The 25,000-nt window shown below is 45.3% G+C and overlaps 1 protein-coding gene across 1 annotated transcript in view; it reads right to left on the bottom strand.

The window, feature by feature from the left end:
- Positions 1-8,329: 8,329 nt before the first annotated feature.
- Stx11 (syntaxin 11) overlaps positions 8,330-25,000 on the bottom strand; it is a 26,708-nt gene continuing 10,037 nt past the window's right edge. The window contains exon 2 of the mRNA XM_032896400.1: positions 8,330-10,211. Coding sequence (XP_032752291.1) covers positions 9,343-10,206 — 864 coding nt within the window. The 5' untranslated portion in view covers positions 10,207-10,211 and the 3' untranslated portion in view covers positions 8,330-9,342. The remainder of the gene's footprint in view (positions 10,212-25,000) is intronic.

The raw sequence follows: 25,000 nt of genomic DNA, 5'->3' as shown, positions 1-25,000 counted from the left end.
CTACATCGCTGAATACAGTCAGTGACTTTCTCTCCAGAAAGCTTAACTGCCTTTGTGACCCCTTGCACAGGACTGAGCCCTTTAAGCCCCTCCCCCATCAGAAACTGGATTTTTAAGAGCTCAGACCTCAGCAGTCTCTAGGGAGGCAAGGCAGCTTCGAGTTCCTGAGTGCCTTGCATTTCACAGCCCTCCTCCCACCGCCTGGGTCTTAATTATTTCCCTCCCTTCTTCTGAGACATTCCATGAACCTTGCAGGGGATGGCACTGAGTCCCATTTAAGACTTGAGCAGCCAACAGTCAGTCACTCGTTCTCGGACCCTTGGCCAGTCCCGAGTCTGCACTGACAGATATTCACTACAAATACAAGCTTTGACGGAGGCTGGGGCCAGCCTAGCTTATGGTTATAAACACGAGTGTGTAGCGTGACACGTCAGTTCAGTAAAACAAAAGCAAGTTTCACTTCTAGTGACCACGACTTCCCGATCATGAGCCTTTGACCAGATCTGTAGTATCAGGCCCTCTTGCGGAGTGGACCTCGGAGTCAATCAGAAATCAGTTGGAAGCCTCTGTAACAGTTGTGCCACTGTTATATCCCTGGGGACATCCTGCCGGGCAAGTGGTACGTAGTATGTAAGGTGCAACGATGGGAAAGTCCGCTGTTGATTTTTCTCTCCCAGCCGCCTGCATAGGAATTTTGGTATGACGAAGGCTAGACAGCAGAGAGGAAGCTCAACCTTGTAGCGCGTAATTATTAAAAACAATCCACACTAGAGTTGGCAGTGCACCGGCATCCGGGCGGCGGCGGTTGGGGGTGGGGGTCTCCCCTCCCCCATTGGGAGCTGCAAGCCTCGGTCTTCCCAGGTTCCCACGGTTAGTTAGCGTGTCCCTGAACCGCTTGTATCTCCCAGGTCATCCGCCCCCTGCTAGCCCCGAAAATAAAAACCCTAGAGGCTTATAATGTACATGTCAGATTTATAACAGTAAATTCTCAATCCCCCCCCCCAAATGCCCACACAAAGAACTCAAAACTCAATTGATGTAAACGCAAGCTGCACACCTAGATGGGACAGGTGCGCCCTACATTACTCTATGGTCCTATGATAGCCATAGCTACCTGTGACTCTTTTTAAATTGGATATTTTATTTATTTACATTTCAAATGTTATCCCTTTTCCCAGTTTCCTCTCTGGAAAACTCCTATCCCATCCCCCTTCCCCCTGCTTCAAAGAGGGTGCTCCCCCCAACCCACTCATCCACTCCCTCCTGCCTTCCTGCCCTGGCATTCCCCTGGCATCGAGCCTTCCCAGCTCCAAGTGCCTCTCCTCCCATTGGTGTCCGATAAGACCCTCCTCTGCTACATATACGGCTGGAGCCATGGATCCCCCCATGTGAACTTCTCAGGTTCATCTTCTTCCTCTATCTCCTCTTTCTGACTCCTTCCATCTGTCCCCTCCTCTCTAAAACTTTCAGCCCCGCCTTCTTTTTCCACCGCCCAATCACAGGCTTTAGCCTTATCTGACTAATTAAGACTTCGCCTCCGTACATACAGCAATCCATAAACCTCACTCAGTGTGGATTCTGTGTGTTCTGCAACCAAGTTCAACAAGAGTTTCTTACTGTACAGTTCTGGTGGACAACCAAGAAGGATGGTAAGAGTCTGTATTCTTTCCGGGCCTCTGGGGCCTTTCTAGACAACAGCGCCTCATGAGGCGTCCCATACCTGACACGGAGTCAATAATCCATGACTTTCGGGATTGGCATTAACCACCCTCCATCGTCATTCTTTGCTTAGACTTTTGAGGTTGCCTGTTCCCCAGATCATTCATACTAAGACCTCAGACTCCACCAAAATTCATACTTAGATTTAGTATCCATGAAGCAGTATTAGGAGGTGGCCTAGTAGGACATGTTTGAGTCACGAGGGTAGAATGGCCATGATCAGACCCATGTTTTTCATACAGAGAGTTCACCTTTTTTTTTTTTTTTTTTTTTGAGACTGAATTGGTTATTGTTAATCCAGAAAATAAGTTTTTTCTTTTATAAAGAATATTATCTCTTTTGTCCTTTCTGTTCCATGTCCTGCTATGCGTGGAACAGCACAAGGCTTTCACCAGAAGATCAGATTTGAGGCTGCTCAATCTTGTACTCCAGCTTCCACATCTTTGAGCTTAACAAACCTCATTCCTTCTGAGTTACAAAGTCTCAGGTATGTTGTTATAGCTCTGAAAACAATCAGGTCACATCGAAGAGGAAGGAAACGGAAATCTTGAAAAATATTTGAAAAACTTAAATGAATAAAAAAAAAAAATCACGGACTGGAAATGTGGCTCAGCGGTTAAGAGCACTGGCTGCTCTTTCAGAGGTCGTGAGTTCAAATCCCAGCAACCACATGGTGGCTCACAACCATCTGTAATGGGATCCGATGCCCTCTTCTGGTGAGTCTGAAGAAAGTGACAGTGTATTCATATAAATAAATAAATCTTTTTGGGGTTGGGGATTTAGCTCAGTGGTAGAGCGCTTGCCTAGCAACAACCGCAAGGCCCTGGGTTCGGTCCCCAGCTCCAAAAAAAAAAAAAAAAGAAAAAAAAAATCACATTATCGTAATAAAACACCACCAATGATTTGACCAATGGTGGCTTGGAAGAAGAAGTGAAACTTCACGTAAAATCAGAACAATAGACCAGACCAGGCATGTTTGCAGAGGATTTGGGGAGAAATACCTATCAAAAAAGGTATATTAAATGTTACATGGAAATTTACTACTTTATAAGAGTAGTAAAATAAGTCATTTAAGGAAGAAAGTGAAGGAGGATGTGGCTCAATGGGTAAGAGCACTGGATGCTCCTCCAGAGGACCTGGGTTCAATTCCCAGCACCTACACGGCCTCTCACAACCATCTGCAACTTCACTTCCAGGGGATCTGACATCTTCTTCCAGCCTCTATGGGCACACAGAGAACACAGACATATATAGGAAAAAATACCCAAATACATAAATTATTTTAAAACAAATAGTTTGAGTTGAGGTACCCTACATGGGAGAGGTTAACACTTTCAGGATCCTTAGGTTATGAAACGAAATCCCCCATGCCAGGCTGAGAGACTTCCCTGTGAATCGTTCTACAGGGAGGTCCCGAAGATTCCCCAAACAATACGGACTATTGATAGCGCTCTTGGTTGCCCAATAGAACCTGATGAAAAGACCCTTATTGCTACACACTTTGGTCGCAAGATGTCAAGCTGGAACTTGGCTAAAAGTCTTTTTCTTGCTGGCTGGCTTTCACAGGGTTGGAAGGGGCTAAGCGGTCCTCTAGGGGGAAATAATCATCGGCAGTCTCATGTAGCTGCGTCCCCTGTGAACTAAAATACCAACCGCTGGTGTAGGAGTAGCCTAGACATTATCACTCTGACCAACTACTTTATGATTAGATTTAAGGATCAATATGAAGAAAAGAACTCGTGCCTGGAACTGGTAAACCTGGCCGAGAACCTGTAGCTGGGAGGTCACAGAGCCTGCGCACAGGGTACAACCTCAGCCAAAGGTCATTGCCCATCCTGAATGTTCCTATCCTCAGTCCCCCAAAACTTTATAAGCCTAGAATCAGTTGATCTGCCTCCTGATAGCCAGTCCTGGTGTGATCATTCACAATATATGCTTACAGGGCTTCCTGACCCCTTAATCTTCATATCTCCCCCCTTTGCTCCCCTAGACCATATTGGCCGACCCCAAACAAGGCATCTTTATCACTATCCACTGTATTACTGACTTTTCTATGATTGCCATAAAACACCATGACCAAAAGCTACTTAGAGAAGAAAAAGTTTACCTTGGCTTTTGGTTCCAGAGGGGTAAGAATTTATCATGTTGGGAAAGGCATGGAGCAAGCAGTAGACTTGGGATCTATAGAGTAGGAAGTCGAGAAACCACATTCTCAACCACAAACCCTATGAAGAAAGTAAATTGGAAGTGCCTACAAGACTGGAGGCCCACCCCTAGGGGTGTTCTTCTTCTAGCAAGACTGCCCCATCCAAACCTTTGCAAATGGTGCCGCCGGCTGGAGAGTGAGTGTTCAAATGTCTGAGGCTGACAGGGTGCAATTTCTCATTCAAACCAATACACCCACCCCCTCCCAAAGCTCAGGGAACACCTGGGAAGTGGAGACGGAAGGTTCTAAGAGCCAATGGTTGAGGAGGACTCTTGTAAAATAAAATTCCCCCTCTTAGGAGTGACAGCCAATGTCTAGAGAAAGGTTTTTTTTTCTTTTTCTCTTCTTCTCTCATATATTACGTCCTGACCACAATTTCTCCTACCACTCCTACTGCCCTCTAATGTCCCTCTCCCCCACTCCACCTCCCTTCAGAAAAGACAAGGGACATTAACCAACAGGACATAACAAGCTACAGTAAGATCGGGCACACATATCATCACATCAAGGCTGGACAAGGCAACCCAGTTGGAGGAAAAGGATCCCACAAGAGGACCCAGGTTGGACCCCTACAGGTTCCTTGATCTCTGCAGGTCCCCCATGGGTTCTAGGCAGTTGGTTCTGTGTGCCATGTTCTCATGGTGTGTTCCTGACCGCTCTGATCCCCCAATCCTGAGGAACAGGCTTCCTCTTTCTCTTCTTTTCTTTCCACTTCTCTTCTGCTTCCCCCCCACTTTCTCTCTCTCTCTCTCTCTGCCACTGACAAGTTGCCCATGTTCCATCCTGTAGATCGTCTCCCACCCATGCTCATGCAGGCGACCTCTTTGCACTCAGTTGGTCACACACACAAACACACATGGAGGTAAGAAAGGGTTTGTTGGGGACTAGAGTGATGGCTCCATCCATGGCTGCTCTTCCAGAGAATGTAGGTTCAATTCCCAGTACCCGCATGGCAGCACATAGCTGTCTGTAACTAGTTCTAGGGGATCTGACACCCTCACTCCAATGTACCTTAAATAAAGGGTTTTTTTTCTTCTTTAAAGAGAAAGGGCTTGTTGGGAGGAGAAGAATAAGAGGGTAATTCATTACATACACATATTGATTTGTCAATGAATTAAAGAATACAAAAAGGAAAAAAACACAGCAAAAAATCAGCGGAGTGAAGATTTAGCCTATAGAGGATATGGGGGTGGGGAGGATGCTTTATATACTGATGGTGGTGATTTAAGCTGTACCAGTTTACATCAACGTTAATGCTACTAAAAAGAAAATTGAAAATAGAACTGACTTATGATCCAGCATACCTAGTCATTGTTCTTTAGAGGAACAACCTGATAGAATAGAGGATTTCTTAGCTTGGATTACATGATATGGTCTGAGTAATCCAACCATGGCTGCTTCACACCAGAAAGGTGGAGAATCCAGTAGCTGTTTGAGCAAAGACTGTCTCAGAAGTTCCAGTCTGGCAGTCTGGCGCTGAAGGCCTGGAGTATTCCTGGAGAGGCACTGAAAGTCTATGTAGGCAGCCTGAAGGAGCTGGGTTATGATACCAGCAGAGGAATGTAACCGCAGCAGCAGCAGCAGCAGCAGCAGCACCAACAGAGTGGATGGACTTGCACACAAGAGTGAAGGCAAGCAGGCAAAAGTTTCCTTCTTACATAATCCTTCGCCTGGGCTTCATCAGAAGGTATTGCCCACATTGCAGCTGTCTTCCCACTTTCACTCACCTGATCAAGAAAACTCCTCACAGAAGTGACAGCAGCTTCTCTTCATTAGTTCTGGATCCAGTCAAGTTGACAACCAAGATCTACCGTCATTCCCCACCTAAACCACTGTGGAACGCATACTCTAAGGAAACATGGATACTTGAATGTCTATGTTTTTTGCTTTACCTGTTCACAATAGCCAGAAAAATAGCACAGCCTAGATGTCCACAAATAGATAAACGGAGAAAATGTGACACCACACACACACACAATGGAATTTTATTTGGTCATGAAGAAAAAGAAACCAGTGACAGTTTTGGAAAATGGGTGACAGCAGAGATTGATATGCTAAAGAAATAAGCCAGACTCAGGCCAGAACTCACAAAGCAGAGGCAAGCACATCTTTGTGAATTGAAGGCCAGCCAGGTCTACATGGTGAGTTTGAAGACATTCAGGGTTCACACACAGAGAATCTGTGTCAAAAACAAACAAACCAACCTCAAATAAGCCAGACTCAGCAAGACAAACACCACACAGTTTCTCTTATATTCGGAATCCATATTTAAATCCTCTGTGTGTGTGTGTGTGTGTGTGTGTGTGTGTGTTTCATAAGTAAATAAATAGAAGAGAATAAAAAGATCTTAATGGAAGGAAGAGGGAGGAAGAAAAGCAGAATATCAGAATGCATGTAACCTAAAGACAGAAGGCTCTGTGTGTGTGTGTGTGTGTGTGTGTGTGTGTGTGTGTGTGTGTGTGTGTGTGTAGACAGCGTGTGGAGTCAGTTCTCTTTGCTACCATAGGTTCTAGGTAATTGATGCTTTCCCCTGAAGTCGGTGTTCCAGCCTGGATGACTTTCCAGAATGGCCCAAGGAGCTTATAATTCATGTCTTGGGAGGAATCGGGAACAAGCCCTTGCAAACTGTGCTTCATTAATTTTTGTGGCCGTACCAGAGCAGAGCAGAGTAGGGTAGAACAGAACAGAATAGAATAGCAGTGGAATGGAGTAGAATAGCGTGGGAACAGAACCCATCAGAATAGAATAGAATAGAATAGAATAGAATAGAATAGAATAGAATAGAATAGAATAGAATAGAATAGAACAAAACAAAACAGAACAGGACAGGACCTGTCAGGACAGAACAACAGTCTAATAGAAGCAAGCAGAGTAGAATTGTTAACACAGATTCATCATTAGGATTACCCAGGACAAAAGTGTTCTGACCTGGTCTTGTGGCACACGACTTTAATCTCAGCTCTCAGGAGGCTGAGACAGGCCTGTGAGTTTAAGAGAAGTCTGGTCTATATGGTGAATACCAAGTCAGCTGGGGCTATGTAGTGAGACTGTATCTCGAAAAAAAAAATATGCAGACACAGAAAGTCGTTTATTTTCGTAATGGTTCTAAAATAAAGAAAGTTTCTTCCAGAGTTCATATAAATTGAATTTGCAGACTGTTCCTTCTTGCAGAAAATAGCTAGTCTCCACAGACAGACTCTTCTCTACAATGAAAACTAGGTCATTGGGGCCATGTGGAAACTTCCCCCTCTCTCTTAAGTGAAAGGGGAACATCGCAGAGGTTAGGTGATAAAGGAAGTGGGCAAAGTTTGAGGAGAGCCTGATGGGACTCTACCTGTGCAGTTTGTATCCAACCGTGAAAAACAAAACTATGCACGGGGCTGGTTTTTCTCTCTCATAAGCAGATCAACGGGCCCCAAAGAGTTCCTGTTCTTCCTTCATCTTCTTATGAACTCAGGATATAGGACTTTCCAGTAAAATCATCAAGTGTTAAAAAAACAAAAAACAAAAAAGAAAAAAACAGCGGTAGAGAATGGATTTGGAAGACACACAGTGCTAACTACCATTTGGAACGTGGTCTTGAACATTTTCAAGTAAAAGCAAAGCTCATCAGTTTCTAAATGACTGTAAAAACTGCGGTAACTTGGGGCCACCCTGATGGAAATTCCTTGAGATTATCCTTTGTTTACGGTTCCCTGCTGTAGTGGCTATTCCTGGTTGTCAACTTGACTACATCTGGAACGAACTACAATCCAGAACTGGAAGGCTCACCTTTGATCCTGATCTTGAGGCTGGGAGATATGAGTTTCTGACCTGGGTCTTGGTATGGAGATCTTGAGGCCAAGTGGTTATGAATCCCAGGAGCTAAAGTCAAGGAGATCTCTGAGTTCAAGGTTACCTGGGACAAAGCAAGTCTCAGACCCAGGCGTGGTGGTACGCACCTTCTGCTGGAGACCTACATAAGAACATTGGGAGAAGGAAGAGGTTCTCTTTCTTGCCTGCCTGCCTGCCTCCGTGGGACGGAGCCACCGCTAGATCCTTGGACTTCCATTCACAGCTGCTGCTGATTGCTGATGACTGGAAGTCATCAACCAATTCTCTTACTACACAGAGATTACCCTGTGACTCTAGAGAACACTGACTAAGACACATGCAGACATTATAGTTATATGTGAGAAAGTTTTTAACAGTAATTGAAAAAGACAATCAATTTAGCTTCAATGGGTCAAGAAATATAAAAAGGAGAGAGTTATATCGTCATGCTTATTAAACTTAGAAGAACATGACTTTAAGCCTCTCCGATTTAATGTAGGAAGGAATGGCTGGAAGTAAGGTAAAGTAAGGTGCTGTTTCCAAGAAGCTCCTTTTAGTGTCTCTAGATGCTTCTTCCACAGGTTTCCAACCTTCCTCCCTTGTCTTTATTAATGACCGTGCACAGTTGTTCAGAATAAAGTTAGACCCAAACTGGACTGTGCAGACAGGAATGAAACACACTCGGGACTATCAAACCATCAAGCTAACACTGACACGCACCAAAAAACAAAACAAAAACAAACAAAAAACCCGCTCTTGTTTATATACAGAATCTCCAAAAGCAAAGTCAATCTAATTGCCCATTCATGTACACGTGCGAGGGAAGATTAGTTTACATTTACACACATATCCACACGGAATGAAGTACGAAGATAAATTTTAAATAAATGTTATCTGTGGAAAAAAAACCCATAAACTGTGACCAGTACAAAGTTCAACTTGAGTGTTTTGTTCAATATTTGGTGCTTAAAAATACTCATATATAAACTGCTACACACTATAAAAGGTGAGAGAAACAAGGAACCAGTGTCCGGTGCAGGTTGATGCAGAGGAGAAGCCAGCCCCGGGAAGGTGTTCCCACAGCACTTGCACAACATAAATAGACCGCCAATCAGAAGTAATTGGCATCCAGTTCACCCAAGGTCAAAGTTACTCGAAATTCAACAGAACTAAGGAATACTGAAGTGAATGTCACTCAAAATCGAATAGCACCAAGGAACTTTCCAGAGGGGATAAACGAAGGCAATTTTTGATAATGTGCTTGTACTGTTAACATATGCTCGCTTGGCTTTTTTACCTTTAGACTTCAAGACACTGGTCTTGGCAGTGACATTAGTTCCTCCCCGTGATGCTGAGTGCTATGTACTTTATAATGACATCACACAACACCAGTGGAAATCTGCCTACACTAAGGAGCCATTGGATGCTAGCAACCTTGTAGGCAGGTGCCGGGTTCCAGATCTTGCATTCCAACCCCCTACTATTCTCCGAATTCTGCAAGGCACTGGGGCCCTCTCCCTCGGCCTAGTGCAGGATGCCTTTGGCTGGCATCCTGGACATGTTTCCCATGTCCAGGCATGTGCAGTGGAGGCCCAAGCCAGCTGCTAGTTGACGCAGGGACAGCAGAAGCAGCAGATGGTCCTGCAGGGGTTCTTCTTCTTGTATTGGACCGCCTTGCGCACCTGCGCCTTGGCCTCGCCGGTGTAGTCGAGGGTCTTCTGCACGTTGAGCTCGATGACGTTCAGCGTGTCTGCCTGCTTCTCCACCAGCACTGCCATCTGCAGGAAGAGCTCATGCACGTCGCGAATGCGACCCTCCAGGCGCAGGAGCTCGCGGTGGCGGCTCTCGATCTCGTTGAGCGCCGCCCGCGCGCCCTTCACGTCCGCCAGCAGGTTCTCGGAGAATACATCCCACTTGCCCTGCTCGAACATGTCCTCGATCTGCTCGCCCGACACGTCTTTGCCCATGATCTCCAGCTGCCGCTGGATGCGGATCTTGCAGTTGTCGCGTTGTTTCATCTCGGCCTGGTTATACTCATACATGGCCTGCTGGAAGGCGCGGGCCAGCGCGCTGTACTGTGCGTGTGAGATGCGTGCCACCGCCGAGTGCGCGCCGTGCTGAGCCTCTGCCTGCTCGCTCATCTCCTTCATGGAGCGCAGCTTCTGGTGGATGCCCTCGCCCCGGGTCTTGATGGCCTTGGCGATGGAGTTGGTGTCTCGCTTAATGCTACTGAGGCGCCTCATGGAGGTGAGGAAGCGAACGTTCTGCCTCCCCAGGCGCCTCACGTCGATCAGAAGCAGTTGGTTTTCATCCTGGATGTCCTGGATGACCCGGTACAAGGACTCCAGGATGTGGTCGGTCTCGAACACGATGTCCTCGTGGGGAGCGTCAAAGTCATCGTCCCCATCTGGGAATTGCTGGTCATAGCTCCTGGACAATTCCTGAAGCTCTGCAAGCCGGTCCTTCATTTTGCCTACAACAGAAACAGTCGATAGGATCCTTTAAATGACAGTCAGGTTTGTGCATTCAGGGAGTTGAAGGTCACAGTAAGGAATTTGCTCTGATGCCCAGTGCTCTTACTCCCTTTGCTGTGCCTGCATTAAAGCGGCAAAAGGCCCAGCGATATTTTACTTAGACGTAAAGAAATACTGTGAGGCAGACCCTTGGTTATGTCCCTCAGCCTCTACACATCTGCAGTTCAGCATCATAGGCAGCTCTAATTCAATCAGCAATTTAAAAATTTAGATTTGGGAGACAATTTCTTTTGTTCCCTTTTTGTTTCTCCATCATGAATCGGGCAGGCATAAGGGGGAAAAAACCAGAAAGGTTTGCAAAATTTTCAATAAAGACAGCACACACGGCTTTGAGAAAGACACTAAACACTCTACTCTGTGGCCACTTGTCACTAGCAAACACATCCTCCTGTACATAAAAACAACTTATTTCGTCTATGTGGTGGTCATACCTTTAATCACAGTACAAGAGAGGCAGAGGTAGGTGGATGTCAGTAAGGTGGAGGCCAGTCTGGTCCACACGTGAGTTCCATACAGCCAGGGCTACACAAAGAGACCTTGTTTCAAAACCAAACAAAGTTAAGTTGGCTTTATGTATTTGTCTCTTTAAAATGTTGTCCTGTCGTGAGGTGGGGCTAGGGCGCTTAAGGCGAGGGTCTGCTCTCGCTAAGCACCTGTGCTTAGTTCTGAGCACTCTGTCTGCTGCGTTAACCAGCCAGGCTATTCAAATCAGGGAGCGTTAGCTTCAGCCAGCACTCAGGCAAGCAGACACACACACACACACACACACACACACACACACACACACACACACACCAAACAAAAAATGAAGGAAAAAAAAAAAAAAACCCTTAATAGCTGAGCATGCCGGTACACGCCTGTGCTCCAAAGGCAAAGACTGGCAGATGTCTGCAAACTTGAGACAAGTCTGTTTTACATACTGAGTTCCACACTAGCCAGGGATACAAAATAACTACGTCTCAAAAGAACTAAGTAAATAAACAAACCGGTGAGTTAAACAAATGCTGTAAAGGGCTGGGGAGGTGGCTCAGAGAGCCCTGATCCCCCAACACCTGTACTATAAACTGGATGTGGCCACAAGGTAATCCCGGCTTTGGGATTATAGACAGGAGGACAGAACTAAGTAAATAAACAAACCGGTGAGTTAAACAAATGCTGTAAAGGGCTGGGGAGGTGGCTCAGAGAGCCCTGATCCCCCAACACCTGTACTATAAACTGGATGTGGCCACAAGGTAATCCCGGCTTTGGGATTATAGACAGGAGGACCTCCAGGACTGGCCATCCAGCCAGTCTCACCGAAGCAGGGAGCTCAAGCCAGCGATAGACTCTGTCTCAAAGGACATAAGGCGGAGGGTGGCTGAGAAAGACATGCATAAACTCATGTACAGTGCATGCTCCCATACAGACACACACACACACACACACACACACACACACACACACACACACAGGCATGCAGACAAACGCTTTGAAGCAAAATAACAGAATAAAGGCAACCCTCATACGGTGTAACAAAACAGAATTTGGATACTGACGTCAGGCGCAAAGGGAGGCCGAGGCAGGATGAACACCGGACCCTGTGAGTTCTAGCACAGCTGGGGCAACACAACCAAACCCCATTGGGGGAAAAGGGTGAGATCTTTTCACTGCCCGCCCCCCGCCCCATATCGTTTTCTAGTGGTAAGCATTGTTAACACTTTTCACAATTAAAAATCATTTGTACCGAAAATTTGAACCATACATGTTGTCTTACAGCAAGGGTATAACACGGGTCTCATTTACCCATCATGCAACCTTGGCTCCCTTTCATAAGGTTGGTACAAATAGTGTTTCCTATGTGCACACATTTTCAGTGAATTGAAAATGTGAAGTTGGGACTCATACATGGAACTTATACATGGTACTTATACATGGTACTCATACATGGTTCTTATACATGGTACTCATACATGGTACTTATACATGGAACTCATACATAGTACTTATATATGGAACTTACACATGGTGCTTTCTGGCTAGAAAGAGCCTGTTCCCACTACCTAGTCTGCGGCAAAGGCCTAGAACAAAAAGAAGCAAAATACACCCGGGAGGAGTAGAAGGCAGGAAATAATCAAACTCAGAGCTGAAATCAACCAAGTAGAAACAAAAAGGACCATGGAAAGAATCAACAGAACCAAAAGTTGGTTGAGTGAATGCGATCTCAAAGGCTTCCTTCAGGTTGCAGTAATTAATGCTGTGCGGCAGGACCAATGGACAGAGCATCTCTGGTTTGTTGATTACGGAGAAGAATGGCGACCACTGGCTGTGACTTCCCAGCTGCCGAGATGAGATGATTATTACATAAGCTAAGCAGAGATTCTTGTCTGCAAGGATCCAGTGTAAGTTTTAATATAGCAAAATCCCCCACTTAAGATGCAATTTCTACTCTTTGGAGGGGCAAAAATCAATCCTGGACTTTCTCCGTGACAGCGAATGTCATCCTCCTAGCAGAATAATTGACTGTGCCTTAGAAAGACGCAGCCTGGGGACAGACTTGAGGAGAATTAGAAGACCGATAATGAGCTAAGACGCTTGTAGTTCTGATCACTTTAAATTGATTTTAACTGACGTTATCGTCTATGTCTGACCACTAGGTTGACACTCTGTGTTTTCCAAGGAAGTACGCTAGCTAGCTAGCACAGAGCGGGAGCCACACCTCTCTGCTTAAATTAGTATTCAGTGGATAAACGAAATAGATGCATTTAGATGAACGGAGCATAGATGCTTTCCTTGCATGGTTCGGGGATCTAACGACCTGACACCATAGGTCCTCCGTCAGTAAAGACCTAAGGTCACTTGAAGGCACACATCTCTAATCTGTACAGAAGGCAGAGGGAACACTCAGACGCTTTTGAGGGAACTTTCCCAGTCCCTTCTCGACAGCACAGGCCTGGATGGGTAACGGAAAAGCTGCGAGAGAGGGTGTGTGCCAACCAACAGGCTTCCGTTCTGAGAATGCCTTCCAACATCTTAGAAACATGCATCTCTGCTGAGGGTACATCAAGACGTAGAGGAGGGCACAGAAGAGGGGATCAAGATAAGCTTTATGTTCAAAAGGGCCATATGGGTCATGAAATCCTAAGAGAGAAAATTATAGGAACCGATAAAAACAAATCAGACAGCTCAACCGATTCGAGCTTCAGGGCGGCAAAGAGCGGCACGTGAACGTCGGCAAACTGTTCATAGAGGCGCTGAGTTAGCACCGTTTGAATTCATCAGGCGGGAAATTCCAGGGACCGTTTGTAAGTATCAGAAGTCTGCCTCTAACGTTCCTCTCACGCACGCATGTGATGTGGCCTGAGGACTCAATACGAGACGGAAGGACTGGAAAGGGGGAGGGGAAGGAGGGGGATTGCTTAACCCTTCTCTTGTTGAGCAATGAAATTTCACACGAGGGCGCATAGAGAAGCAAAGAGATGGTGTCACCTACGTGGATTTCAGCTGTAAGGAGACCGTGAAGTCACCTGGGAGTTCCCAGTGCTGCAGCAGCCTGCGCTGAGGCATCTAGAGTGGGTTCCTAGTGATTCTAGCACGTAATCAAATCTGTAACCCATCCCACAGATCCCCCTCATGGGTGCTTTGTGATCACGAAAGTCTCGAGGTTCTAGAGAACCGTAAATGGCTCCCCGGGCTGAAGAGAGACTGAAAGGGCCAAGAAACCACAGCGAAGGAAAGAGGACAGCTCTCTGCCTCTTCCTCTACCAGAAAGATGGGGGCTTCTGAGGGCGGAGAGAGGCTGCATGTGAAACGAAGACCAGTTGAGAACCCACCTCCAGTCTAGTAAGTCACGGAAACAATCCAGGGAGCTCTGAAGGCAGTGTAAGACAAAGTGGTCGGAGCTCTTTACAATCACTTCACTCTCAGGAGAATAGTTAAGGCAGACACTAAGGAAAGAGCATTAAAATGGACATTGAGCTTCACAGTCACGTGACACCTTGAAGTACATTAATAAGTTATGTAACAATTCAAAATGAAGGAAGGTGTGACCCTATTAGCTAAATACAGGAGACATTGGGACCTGGGTCCTACTGTTGAATTTGGCCCATAATATCTTGCTATTTTTCTAGTCATGGCTCAGTTGGTAAAGTATTTGCCACCCAAGCGTGAGGACCTGAGTTGAAATTGCCAGCACCCATGTAAAAATCTGGACGCTGTGATGCAAATCTGTAGTCATGGCTCCGGGGCAGCAGAGACAGGTGAATCCCTGGAGCTCACTGGCCAGCCAAGTAATTTTATTTAGCACTAAATTCAGTGCGGCATTCACTCAAAAACCAAGGCAGAGAGAAAATTTGGAAGATACCTAATGTTAGCTTCTAGCCTACACATTCACGTATATATACATGTACCAACACAGGTGCACGCGCACAAACACACGTGAGCACATGAGAACATATCACATGGTACCCCACACACATGCTTGCACATACACGTTTTCTCTCACATCAGGACGCATGACTCAGGATCAAGGAATGGGGATGGCAACTGCAAAACTAACCCACCGGACGCTGCAGAGAACATTCACCAGAGTCACTGTCTCTGCTTGTCCCCAAGAAAGCACTTCATAAACACAGTGTGTAGCAACAACTGCTTGTGAAGGAAAGGTTTTACGTGCATTTACTCTGTAGCAACCAAAAAGGAAAGATAATTGTTAATTGTTACAGTCTCAAGTAGGTCCCTTTGAAATGACAAAGGTAATGTCATCTTGTCCTTTCTCCACTTTGCGTCTGCATAGAGAAGTGTTTCTTTGCCTTTCTCATGCTGCAACCCTTTAATACAGTTCCCCATGTTGTGGTGAGCCCCCTCCCCCCACATACACCATAAGATTATTTTTGTTGCTTAATAACTGTAGTTGTGTTACTGTTGTGAATCGTAATATAAATGCCTGATATACAGACGGTCTTTGGCCATCTCAGTGAAAGGTTGCAAGCCACAGATTGAACCTCTGGCTTAGCGCTGGAGAGATGGCTCAGCAGTTTAAGAGCACTGATTGCTCTTCCAGAGGTCCTGAGTTCAAATCCCAGCAACCACATGGTGGCTCACAACCATCTGTAATGAGATCAGATGCCCTCTTCTGGTGTGTCTGAAGACAGCTACAGTGTACTTATATATAATAATTTTTTTTAAAAAAAAAAGAACCAATGGCTTAGACAGTTCTCAGCCCTCCATCTCTCTCCACAACAGTCATATCTGCCTGATAGTTTCACAGCCTTGACATGCTGCAGAATTATTAACCAAAAGTAAATTAAAATAACTAGAAAAGAAACTAAAATAGCTAGAAAAGATATAAGATATAAAATAATTGGCAGGTTTTGTCTAAAATAATTACTATGCTCTGCTAGAAGTGAATGTTTCAAGGCTACGTTGACTCTTACCTAACTCTGAGATAAACTGTGGCCTTTGTGGTTTTGGCCTCTAAAATCTCTGCGTGCCTGGGTTTGGGCACCGAGAGATTTTTCAGAGTCACAAGCACATTCTTGGTCTGGCCCTCAATAAAAAAGGATGCAGAACCTCGAACTGGCTTAATCAGTGTGGTTGACTCATGTGGTTACTATGCTTCATCCCAAATTCATTTTCGAAAGTTCTGACTCTAGCCTGTCAGAATGTATCTGTATTTGGAGCTGGCAATGGAGTAATTAAGTTAAAATGAAGTCTTTGGGCGTGGATCCTAATTCAATGTGGCTGATAGGGAATTCAATGGAGGAAATTCTGTACACGCAGAGGGAGGCTAAGAGAAGACACAGTTACTCTGTAAGCCGAAGAAACAGACCTCAGAAGAAACACACCTTGCTAAATTAGTCATTTTTCTATGGTTTGATGAAACATTCTGACCAAGCGGGCTGACAGAAGAAAGAGATCACATGGCTTTGCCGTTTCTGAGGGCTGAGAGCCGACCACGGCAGGGAAACAGCGAGCGTGGCGGCGGGAGCAGAAAGCTGAGGGCTCACATCTTGAGCAGCGAGCGCAAAGCTGAGAAAGCGAACTCAAAATGGTGTGAGTCTTTAAACTCCCAAAGCCCATCTCTAGTGACAGCCTTCCTCCAGCAAGGCCACACTTAAAAAAAAAAAAAAAAAGATTTATTTATTACATGTACCCTGTAGCTGTGTTCAGACACCGCAGAAGAGGGCATCAGATCTCATTACAGATGGTTGTGAGCCACCATGTGGTGGCTGGGTTTTGAACTCAGGACCTCTAGGCCGGCAGTCAGTGCTCCTAACCACTGAGCCACCTCTCCAGTCCAAGGCTGCCCTTCTTAAACCTCCCTAACAGCGTCATCAACTGGGGACCGAATATTCAAACACCCAAGACATTGCGGAACCTCTCATTCAAACCACCAAACCTCCCCAAACACTTATATGGGATTTACAGCATTCATGAACGGTGAGGTGTGTCTAGTGCCGGGCTATCCAGACTTTTCTCACTGTGATATGTTAGTTACCATCTACAAAGTTCACGCCAGAGAGCTAGCTGCATACGGACTGACTGGGTTGTAAAACAAAACAAAACAAACAAACAAATTAACAAAACAACAACAACAACAACAGCAACAAAGCCACCAACAACAATAAAAAAACATGCTTATGGCTTTCCCCTTGGCTTCCATTCATAGCTGTCTTTGATTGACTGTGGTGAGCAAACTGGACAGGCCTAAAAGCCATTCGCACCGTCATACTCTGCCATGACATCTCTTGCCTCACACTGATAAATCAGATCCTTCCTGGTTACACAGCGCATTACACGTACTTTGACTCGTAGTGAGAAAACTCAGACACAGATATGGGAACACGGAGCAGAAGGAGGTGCAGACTGGATCGTGAGGGGTTTGCTACAGAGGTGAGTTGGAGAATAGGGGAGCAATCCGCCTCTCACTCTGGTCTCGAGTACGCACAGAGTGTTTAGTGGTTTCCTTTCAGTGAACGTTAACCACACGTTTAGACACGGGAGCTTGAATTATATGCAGCGTCCAGCTATTGATAAAGCGGAAAGCATCCTGTCCCCAAGGGAGTACCATCAATCGCCTCTGTATAGGAACCAAGCTCTTGTTTTGGGTTTCGTAATCTATAGCTGTTGGACCTCAGTTTATTTAAACAGTAGAAGGAAATGATGGCTGCCGGGCAAGAGGTCCTTTGCTAGTCCAGAGGAGACCCCAGGAGAAGCTCCTAGAGCGCCCCTTCCTGGTGGACGCAACCGGCACTGGCGTACACTGCCTGGTGAGCTGAGCTTGCAGCCCTGCCCTCACGCTGCACGCTTGAGGTCACGGCCTGCTCAGCTGCGATCGCCCTGAACAGACCTTTCTCAACTACATGCTGCAGCCCCTCCTGCCCAGCCGCCCCCACACCACAGTCATCTGGTTGGGAACAGGACATTCCACTATGTCACAGAAGCTTAGAGGTTGTTTTCCAGCTCGCCCATAAGACCACGCCCTTAAAAGACAACAAAAGCTCTTTCCCCAAAAGGTTGACTCAAAGCCATCACGGTTGAGTCATTTCACTCAACGGAGTGATCCTCTCGGTGCTCTGCTCTGTTCTCCATTTTAAAAAGCGACATAGCGAAAAAGGAGAAAGACCCAAGTACCCCCGACCCCATTCCCCACCCCCAGGGACAGAGTTTCTCTGGGTAGCTCTGGCTTCTCTGGAACTCACTCTGTAGACCAGGCTGGCTTCAAACTCTAATATCCACCTGCCTCTGCCTCCCGAGTGCCAGGATTAAAGGTGTGCGCCACCACTGCCCAGCAAGGAAGTATTATTTTATCCTTTAACCATTATAAGCTTGGAATATTTTCTTGCTGCTCTCAAGGTGATTAAAAGAAAGACAGTAAAAACCAAATGTTTTTTTTTCAAGTACGTTTGTCAAACACATATTTAACATTCTCTTATGGTGCGTTCAAAGCACAACATGAGAGTTTAAAGACCGTTCATCGAAATGGAGTTAGAGCTAGAAGAGATCATAAAAGTGTTCTAGGGCTGGAGAGACGCTCAGCGGTTAAGAGCACTGACTGCTCTTCCAGAGGTCCTGAGTTCAATTCCCAGCAACCACATGGTGGCTCACAACCTTCTGTAATGGGATCTGAAGACAGAGACAGTATACCTATATACATTAAATAAATAATAACTTTTTAAAAATGTGTTTGCTGTGAAAGTCTCTCCTGGATATGGCCTCATAAACAAGACCAGAACAATGACAAAATCAACATAGACGTGCTAACATGGAAAGGTGAACGTTTGACGGGGTGCCATCCCCAGTCAAAGAACTATGGGCAACTAAGGATTCTGGGAGAGGAAAAAGTGGTCAGCCCCGAAACTGTACACACAAACAACAACCAAAATGGACTCAGCCAGTTGTGTGTGTATCACTGAGACTTGCCCTGGCTTACAATTGGGTGAGAAAGTGAGCTAGTCTTTTTTTCTTTCTTTTCTTTTTTTTTTTTTTTTTTTGTTTGACCGAACCCAGGGCCTTGCGCTTGCTAGGCAAGTGCTCTACCACTGAGCTAAATCCCCAACCCCCGGAGCTAGTCTTCTGAGAATGGGGACCACACAAAGAAAGTGGCTGAGTGATTGAGCCTGGGGCGGACCTATCCAGAGCTGTCCTACTGTAAAAAGCTTGCATAGAGGTCAACTCGTGTCACTGCCTCAAACATAAGAGAAGACTAACAGCTATCTGGGGGTGCTTTATTGTCACAATAGTCAGTGATACACCTCTCTGGGTTGATCTGTGACCCTCCCCCCACTGTACTCTTCTTTAATCCCAAATTAGGGAGCTGATAGCAATCACAGAAAATTCATATTTTTTGGAAAGTTAATTCTCACGCATTTAAAAAATTTTTGTTATAACTTGAAAGAAAAATATAAGCAATATTCCAAACAACCAGAGGATCGTGATAATATTTCATGATCATAGTTTAAGGTATATATTTTGACCACCCATTACATTTGTGATATTCTATTCACATTTTATCTAAAATTCCATATAAAGACACATTTAGGTTTTCAGGAAGGATGCATAGCCTAATAAACCAGAGAGGATCGCTCTGTCTTTCCTGTTGATCTGTAGCTGGTCCCAGTGAGGATACAATAAGGCGTAAAGAGCTGCTTCACAGCGTCGGGTGCCAGGGAGTTGCTTCACGTTGCTGCGTGCTCTACGAGAGCCTGGCACCTCTACGTGCTCTAGCCTCGCAGCTCTACGTGCTCTGCGGGAGCCTCGCGGTCCCAGCACTGCACCGGAGCCAGGAACCGTGAGTTGGGGACAGTACACAGACACCTGGTAGCTCTACCTTTGGCCTGGGTTCAGTCTGATAGGAGGTCAGGAGAACTTGAAGAGCCAGTTTTGGTGCAAGTGGATCGTGCTGAGCGTAGCTCAAGTCTATTTGTCGTTCGGCTCACCCCCAAAGAAGGTGCAGCCGGCAGGCTCAGTGCAACTTTCCAACTGGCTTGGATCTGCCGTACAGTATCAGCCAAGACTGTGGCAGAGGATTTCCATGCCATCATACTAAAAGGAACCCAAATTATTGGGGGGCTCAACTTAGTCTCTAAAAAGTGTCTGGGGTTGATATGGCCAGACTCATCCTTCAGAGTGGTAAGGCAAGCGGTTAATTCTCCTCAGAGCCTGGAGTCTACTCAGAATCCCACATCTACATATAGAAGTAGGAGTGGCCAAGGGTTCAGCCCTGGCTGTTTCGTGAGGTCATGTTCTCATTCCACTTCTGGCACGGTTGGCCCTCGCTGGAGATTCCTCTCAGGCTTCCAGCATCCCGGCAGGTAGACAGGGTGATTGTCAAGAAAGGAATGCAACTCCTCAGAGGCTGCTGCTTTCCGAGCCTGCAAATGTCACTCTTCCTTGCAGTCTACCTTCTCCTGTGTATGAACGCCGACCTCACTGACTTAGAGCAGACTCAGTGGGAAGGTCCATAAAGAGCTTTTGCACATGCAAGACTAAATACTCTGTCTTTGCTACCTGCTTTCACGAGTTCCTTAGATTCACAGGACCTTAATTGGCTCAAAGAACTAATGCAGATCTGGTAAGCTCGCGTGTCCACAGCACGTTTTCCAGGGTGCTATTAACAGCCTATGTTCTACTTCATCTGTGGCCATAAGTGACCCTTACGCCTATTACGGGTCACTATATCATTTAAGCTTAAACATTTTTAATGGAAGCAGGGTCACGTGTGCTATGGCATATAGCTGGAGGTCAGAGGACCATCTTAGGGAGTCAGTTCTTTCCTTCTACCTTTGAGGGCCCCAGGGATTGAACTCAAGTCCCCAGACTTTCATAACAAGTACTTTACTGACTGAGCCATCCTGCCAGACCTATTTGAAGTTTTAAATTACTTCTTCTCTTTTCCCTTTTTAATAATTTCTTTTCTTAATTTTCTAAAATCTCCTTTTTCCTGTTTAACTCTTTAAACAGGAATATAAAAACTCTGAATTATTTGATACAAAAGATAAACATTTTCCATCGTCTAAATAAATTATTCATTTATTAAAATATTAATAAATAGTTAATAAAATTAAATAAATTTATAAACTAGTCCACGATAAAAATCTAAAACATCTCCCATCAGGTACCTTTTGTCCTAGCAAGTCATGAACACTTAGCAAGCACATTTAGAAGCATTGACCCTGGCGCTATAAAGGGGAGAACATTTCTCTGGTGAAATAGAGGACTCTATGAGGTTTCTTCTGGACAGGGGCATCCCACAGCATCGCCGAGAAAGCCACTGGGTACATTCCACCATCAAAAGTCTTGCATAGGTGAAGCTAAATAAAATGATGAGGAGGGAAACCTGGAAAAGGAAAGAAAATTCTAGAAAGGAAGAGAATGTTCTCATGTGCTTCTGTGTTCAAGAATCCCCAAGGTGGTTAGTTACTTGCGTTCCACACGTTTTGGAGACTAAGGAAGAATTTGGAGGTGTGTAAGCTAGTCTGAGGCCTTATAACCTCATGACTTAGTGTTTACAAACCCCAGGTTTAGCTTTCATCTGTATTCTTTTATTATTTATTGTAATGGGGGGGGTGTTACACATCTATGTGCACGTTTGTATACGAATGCATGTGCCCATGTGTGGAAGCTAAGGGCCGACAGTGGATGGCTTCCTTAATGGATGGCTTTCTTGATTGTTCTCCATCTTATGTTTTTGAAATGGGCTCCCTCATCAAATCTGGAGTCATTCAGCTAGACTGCCTGGCCAGCCCCTGGGATTTTTCCTGTCTCTGCCTGTCCAGTGTAGGGATTTCAGATGCGTGCTGACACACCTGGCTGCCCTTGTAAGTGCTAGGGGTCTGAAGTCGTGGTCTCATGCTTGCACAGTAAGGACTTCACCAACTGTCATGGCAGAGGGATTGTCTAAATTGGCAAGACACTTGGCTGGAAAAAAAATGTCTTCTAGGAGAGGAAGGAGGTTGTGAGCTCATTTAGAAAGATAAAGTAATGGAATTTTATGTGGCCCATAACTTGAGAGTAGATTTAGACTATCTGGAGTTGTATGACTGGAAAGAAAACCAAGCTAGCAAGAATAGAACGGCAAGGAAGAGAAGTTAACGGACCATCCAGAAAGCAGGACATACGGCGAGCTCTAGAACGTAATCGTGTTACAAGGTGTAGTGGATCTGCTTCTGGATATCGATCTAGCTTGAGTTACGAGAGAGTTGTACTGGGAATGGGGGTGCATGGCTGGCTAGAAATGGGTGCAAATGATCTGAAGCACTGGCAATGCCTAAAACTGAAAAATCAGAAAACTGTGACAGAAGTACTATTTAGAGACTGAAGGCACACATCTCAAGAAGCTGGACCTGCTTGCCTTTAGTGGAAATGTGAAAGGGGACTGAGGTTTTTTGGTTTTTGTTTTTCCATATTTTTTAATTATATGTTTCATGGAATTGGCTTTCCTCGAATATATAAGTTTGATGAAAATTAAAAAGTAGAAAAGGAAGGAAAGGGAGAGAGAGAGAGAGAGAAGGAAAGGGAGGGGGGCGAGCGAGTTGGGTCAAAAAGGACAGGCCTATAATCTCATCCATTACAGGAGGGGTGGCTATGGCAAGAGAATCACAAGTTCAGTGCCTGCCTGAACTAAATGCTGAACTCAAGGCCAGATTGGCAAGTTAGTGAGACCCCATCCCAAAACAGAATGTAAAAAGGCTTTAGGGATACAGTTCAATGGTAGAGTGGTTTTCTAGAGTGTGCAGGGACCTGGGGGTCCATCCCCAGTACTGAAACAAACAAACAAACAAACAAACAAACAAATGAAACAAAGAGATTGTAGGTAGGATTCTAGCTATTGACAGGCCATTGTATCCTTACTATGTACTCAATGAACTTCCTTCCTGAAGGAAAGAATGGGAGGGAGGGACAGGGAAGGGGGAGGCAGGCAGGAAGACCTAATTAATGCTGTGAATTTGGGCCAGAGTAGGGTGACTAAGACTTCAGAAGAGCTGGGCATGGTGGCACACACACTTAATCCCAGCATTCAGGAGGCAGAGGGAAGAGGATCTCTGTGGGTTCAAGGCCAGCTTGACCTGGTGTACATAGAGAGGGTAGGGAGAGCTGCATAATCGAGAAACCCTGTCTGTTTTCCTGAGGGCCCCGGGTCCCTGATTCTGACATTGATGGCTTCCCGTAAATTCCACTTTGGATTAGACCTTTAAACACATTTATAGTGGGATCAGAAACTTTTCACATGGACTGGAGAGAGATAGCTCGGCGGTTAAGAGCACAGACTGCTCTTCCAGAGGTCTTGAGTTCAATTCCCAGCCACCACATGGTGGCTCACAACCACCTGTAATGGAATCTGACGCCCTCTTGCTCACATACATAAAATAAATAAATAAATCCTTAAAATAAAAACTTTTCAAAAAAGGAGAAAAACTCTATGTACTAAGTTTTTGATTGAAATAAACCAAACTTCCCACAAGGCTTTGGATTTAAAAGTCTGAAAAGGAAAATGACCCTGAGCCAACACACACACACACACACACACACACACACACACACACACACACACACACACACGATCTCTGCACCAGGGAGGCTGAGGCAGGACTCCAGTGAATTCAAGTTCTACCCCCACAGTGAAACCCTGGCATGGGAACGTGGAAAGAGAGAGAAGGATCCTAAAATAATTGTCAAGGTGTTGGGCAATGGTGCCGTCAGTCAGCAGAGTGTTTATATAAAAGCAGAGGCTTGAGTTCCTCTCCCAAAACCCACATAAAAAACCAGCTTGCTGGCACAAGCTTGTGCTGTGCTAACCCAGGTGAGGAGGAGACAGGGAGGCCTGGGGGCCAGCTGGCCAGACCACCCAGCCTAGCCAGTGGCTTCCAGGACAAGGGTGAGATTCCATGCCTGCAAGAAGTCATTGATCTCTGCCTTCCATGCGCATGTGCACACATACGTGAAACACCCTCACACACTAAAATAAACAATTCTCAATTAGTGAATGGCTAAGTTTGGTGTTGTTGTTTTTTTATAAAATGAACACGGTAGTAAGGAACAGAGGCTGACACGACTCCATCATGAGCCCATAATGAAGAGAATAACACTTTGCAATATAAAATACAGACAGATGGATATGAGTAAAAAACACAGAGAACCATGGCATACAAGGACATACGGGACACACACCCATCAGAAAAACAGTAAGAGGATTGTAAACAAGCCAGGCTGTCATCGTTGGCTGGCATAAACTGAATTCTCTGTAATCTCCACCATAAACTCTCTAATACTATAGAGACATTCTGGATTTAGAGATGAAAAAGTGGGCTGGAGAGATGGCTCTGTGGTTAAGAGCAATGACTGCACTTCCAGAGGTCCTGAGTTCAAATCCCAGCAACCACATGGTGGCTCACAACCATCTGTAATGAGATCCGATGCCCTCTTCTGGTGTGTCTAAGGCAGTGACAGTGTACTTATATATAATAAATAAATAAATCTTTAGAGATGCAAAAGCAATGAGAGAAACGCTGGTAGAAAATTTATAATCCTTATCTGCCCTTAAGGAGACTGATAAATGGTCTGAAGAAATCCCAGCAGGAAAGAGAACCAGGCTTCGAGACATAAACCTGGAGACCTCCACGCAACAGAGAATGAGTGACAAGATGCCAGTTAGCAACTTAGCCGAAAATGAGAGAAATAATAAGGGTACAAGATCTAGAAAAATACGCGTGGTGCTGATGCTGAGAATGACAGTGGTGGAAAACAGGCAGGTAATCCTCAGTGAGTCACACGAAAATGCTCACAGCACTGGAAGTTGATAACTCGAAAAACTGCCCAATTCAATATCAAAAAGGTTGTGTGGACTAAAACAGACCATTCCTAGTGTCATCATCCTTCAACCTCTAAATACGAGTTGGCATGCTTCTAATTCGATCCCTTAAGGGACAAATCTCGCCACCTGAAATTTTTTGGGAAATGAAAAATTTATTATGTTTGTGTATGAAACTGTCCCTCGGTAAAAAAAAAAAGTAAATTAAAAAAAATTATGGTAGAGGATAAATAAGAGACTCAACGGCCCTTTCTGTGGTTTTGTGTGTGGGCGCACACACATGAAACAAACGAAGAGTGTAAATATAAAAGGAGAGATTAAATTTGAAATCTCAGCGTCAGCATGCAGGTAAGCAAAAAGGAATGCTAGACATATTGGTTAGCTCCATTCGATCACGGAATTGCGTGCGTATATCAAAATGCCACAGGATACCACACACAT

Source organism: Rattus rattus, chromosome 2, assembly GCF_011064425.1.
Source record: "Rattus rattus isolate New Zealand chromosome 2, Rrattus_CSIRO_v1, whole genome shotgun sequence".
Classification (NCBI taxonomy): domain Eukaryota; kingdom Metazoa; phylum Chordata; class Mammalia; order Rodentia; family Muridae; genus Rattus; species Rattus rattus.
This window is presented reverse-complemented; position numbering and strand designations above follow the sequence as displayed.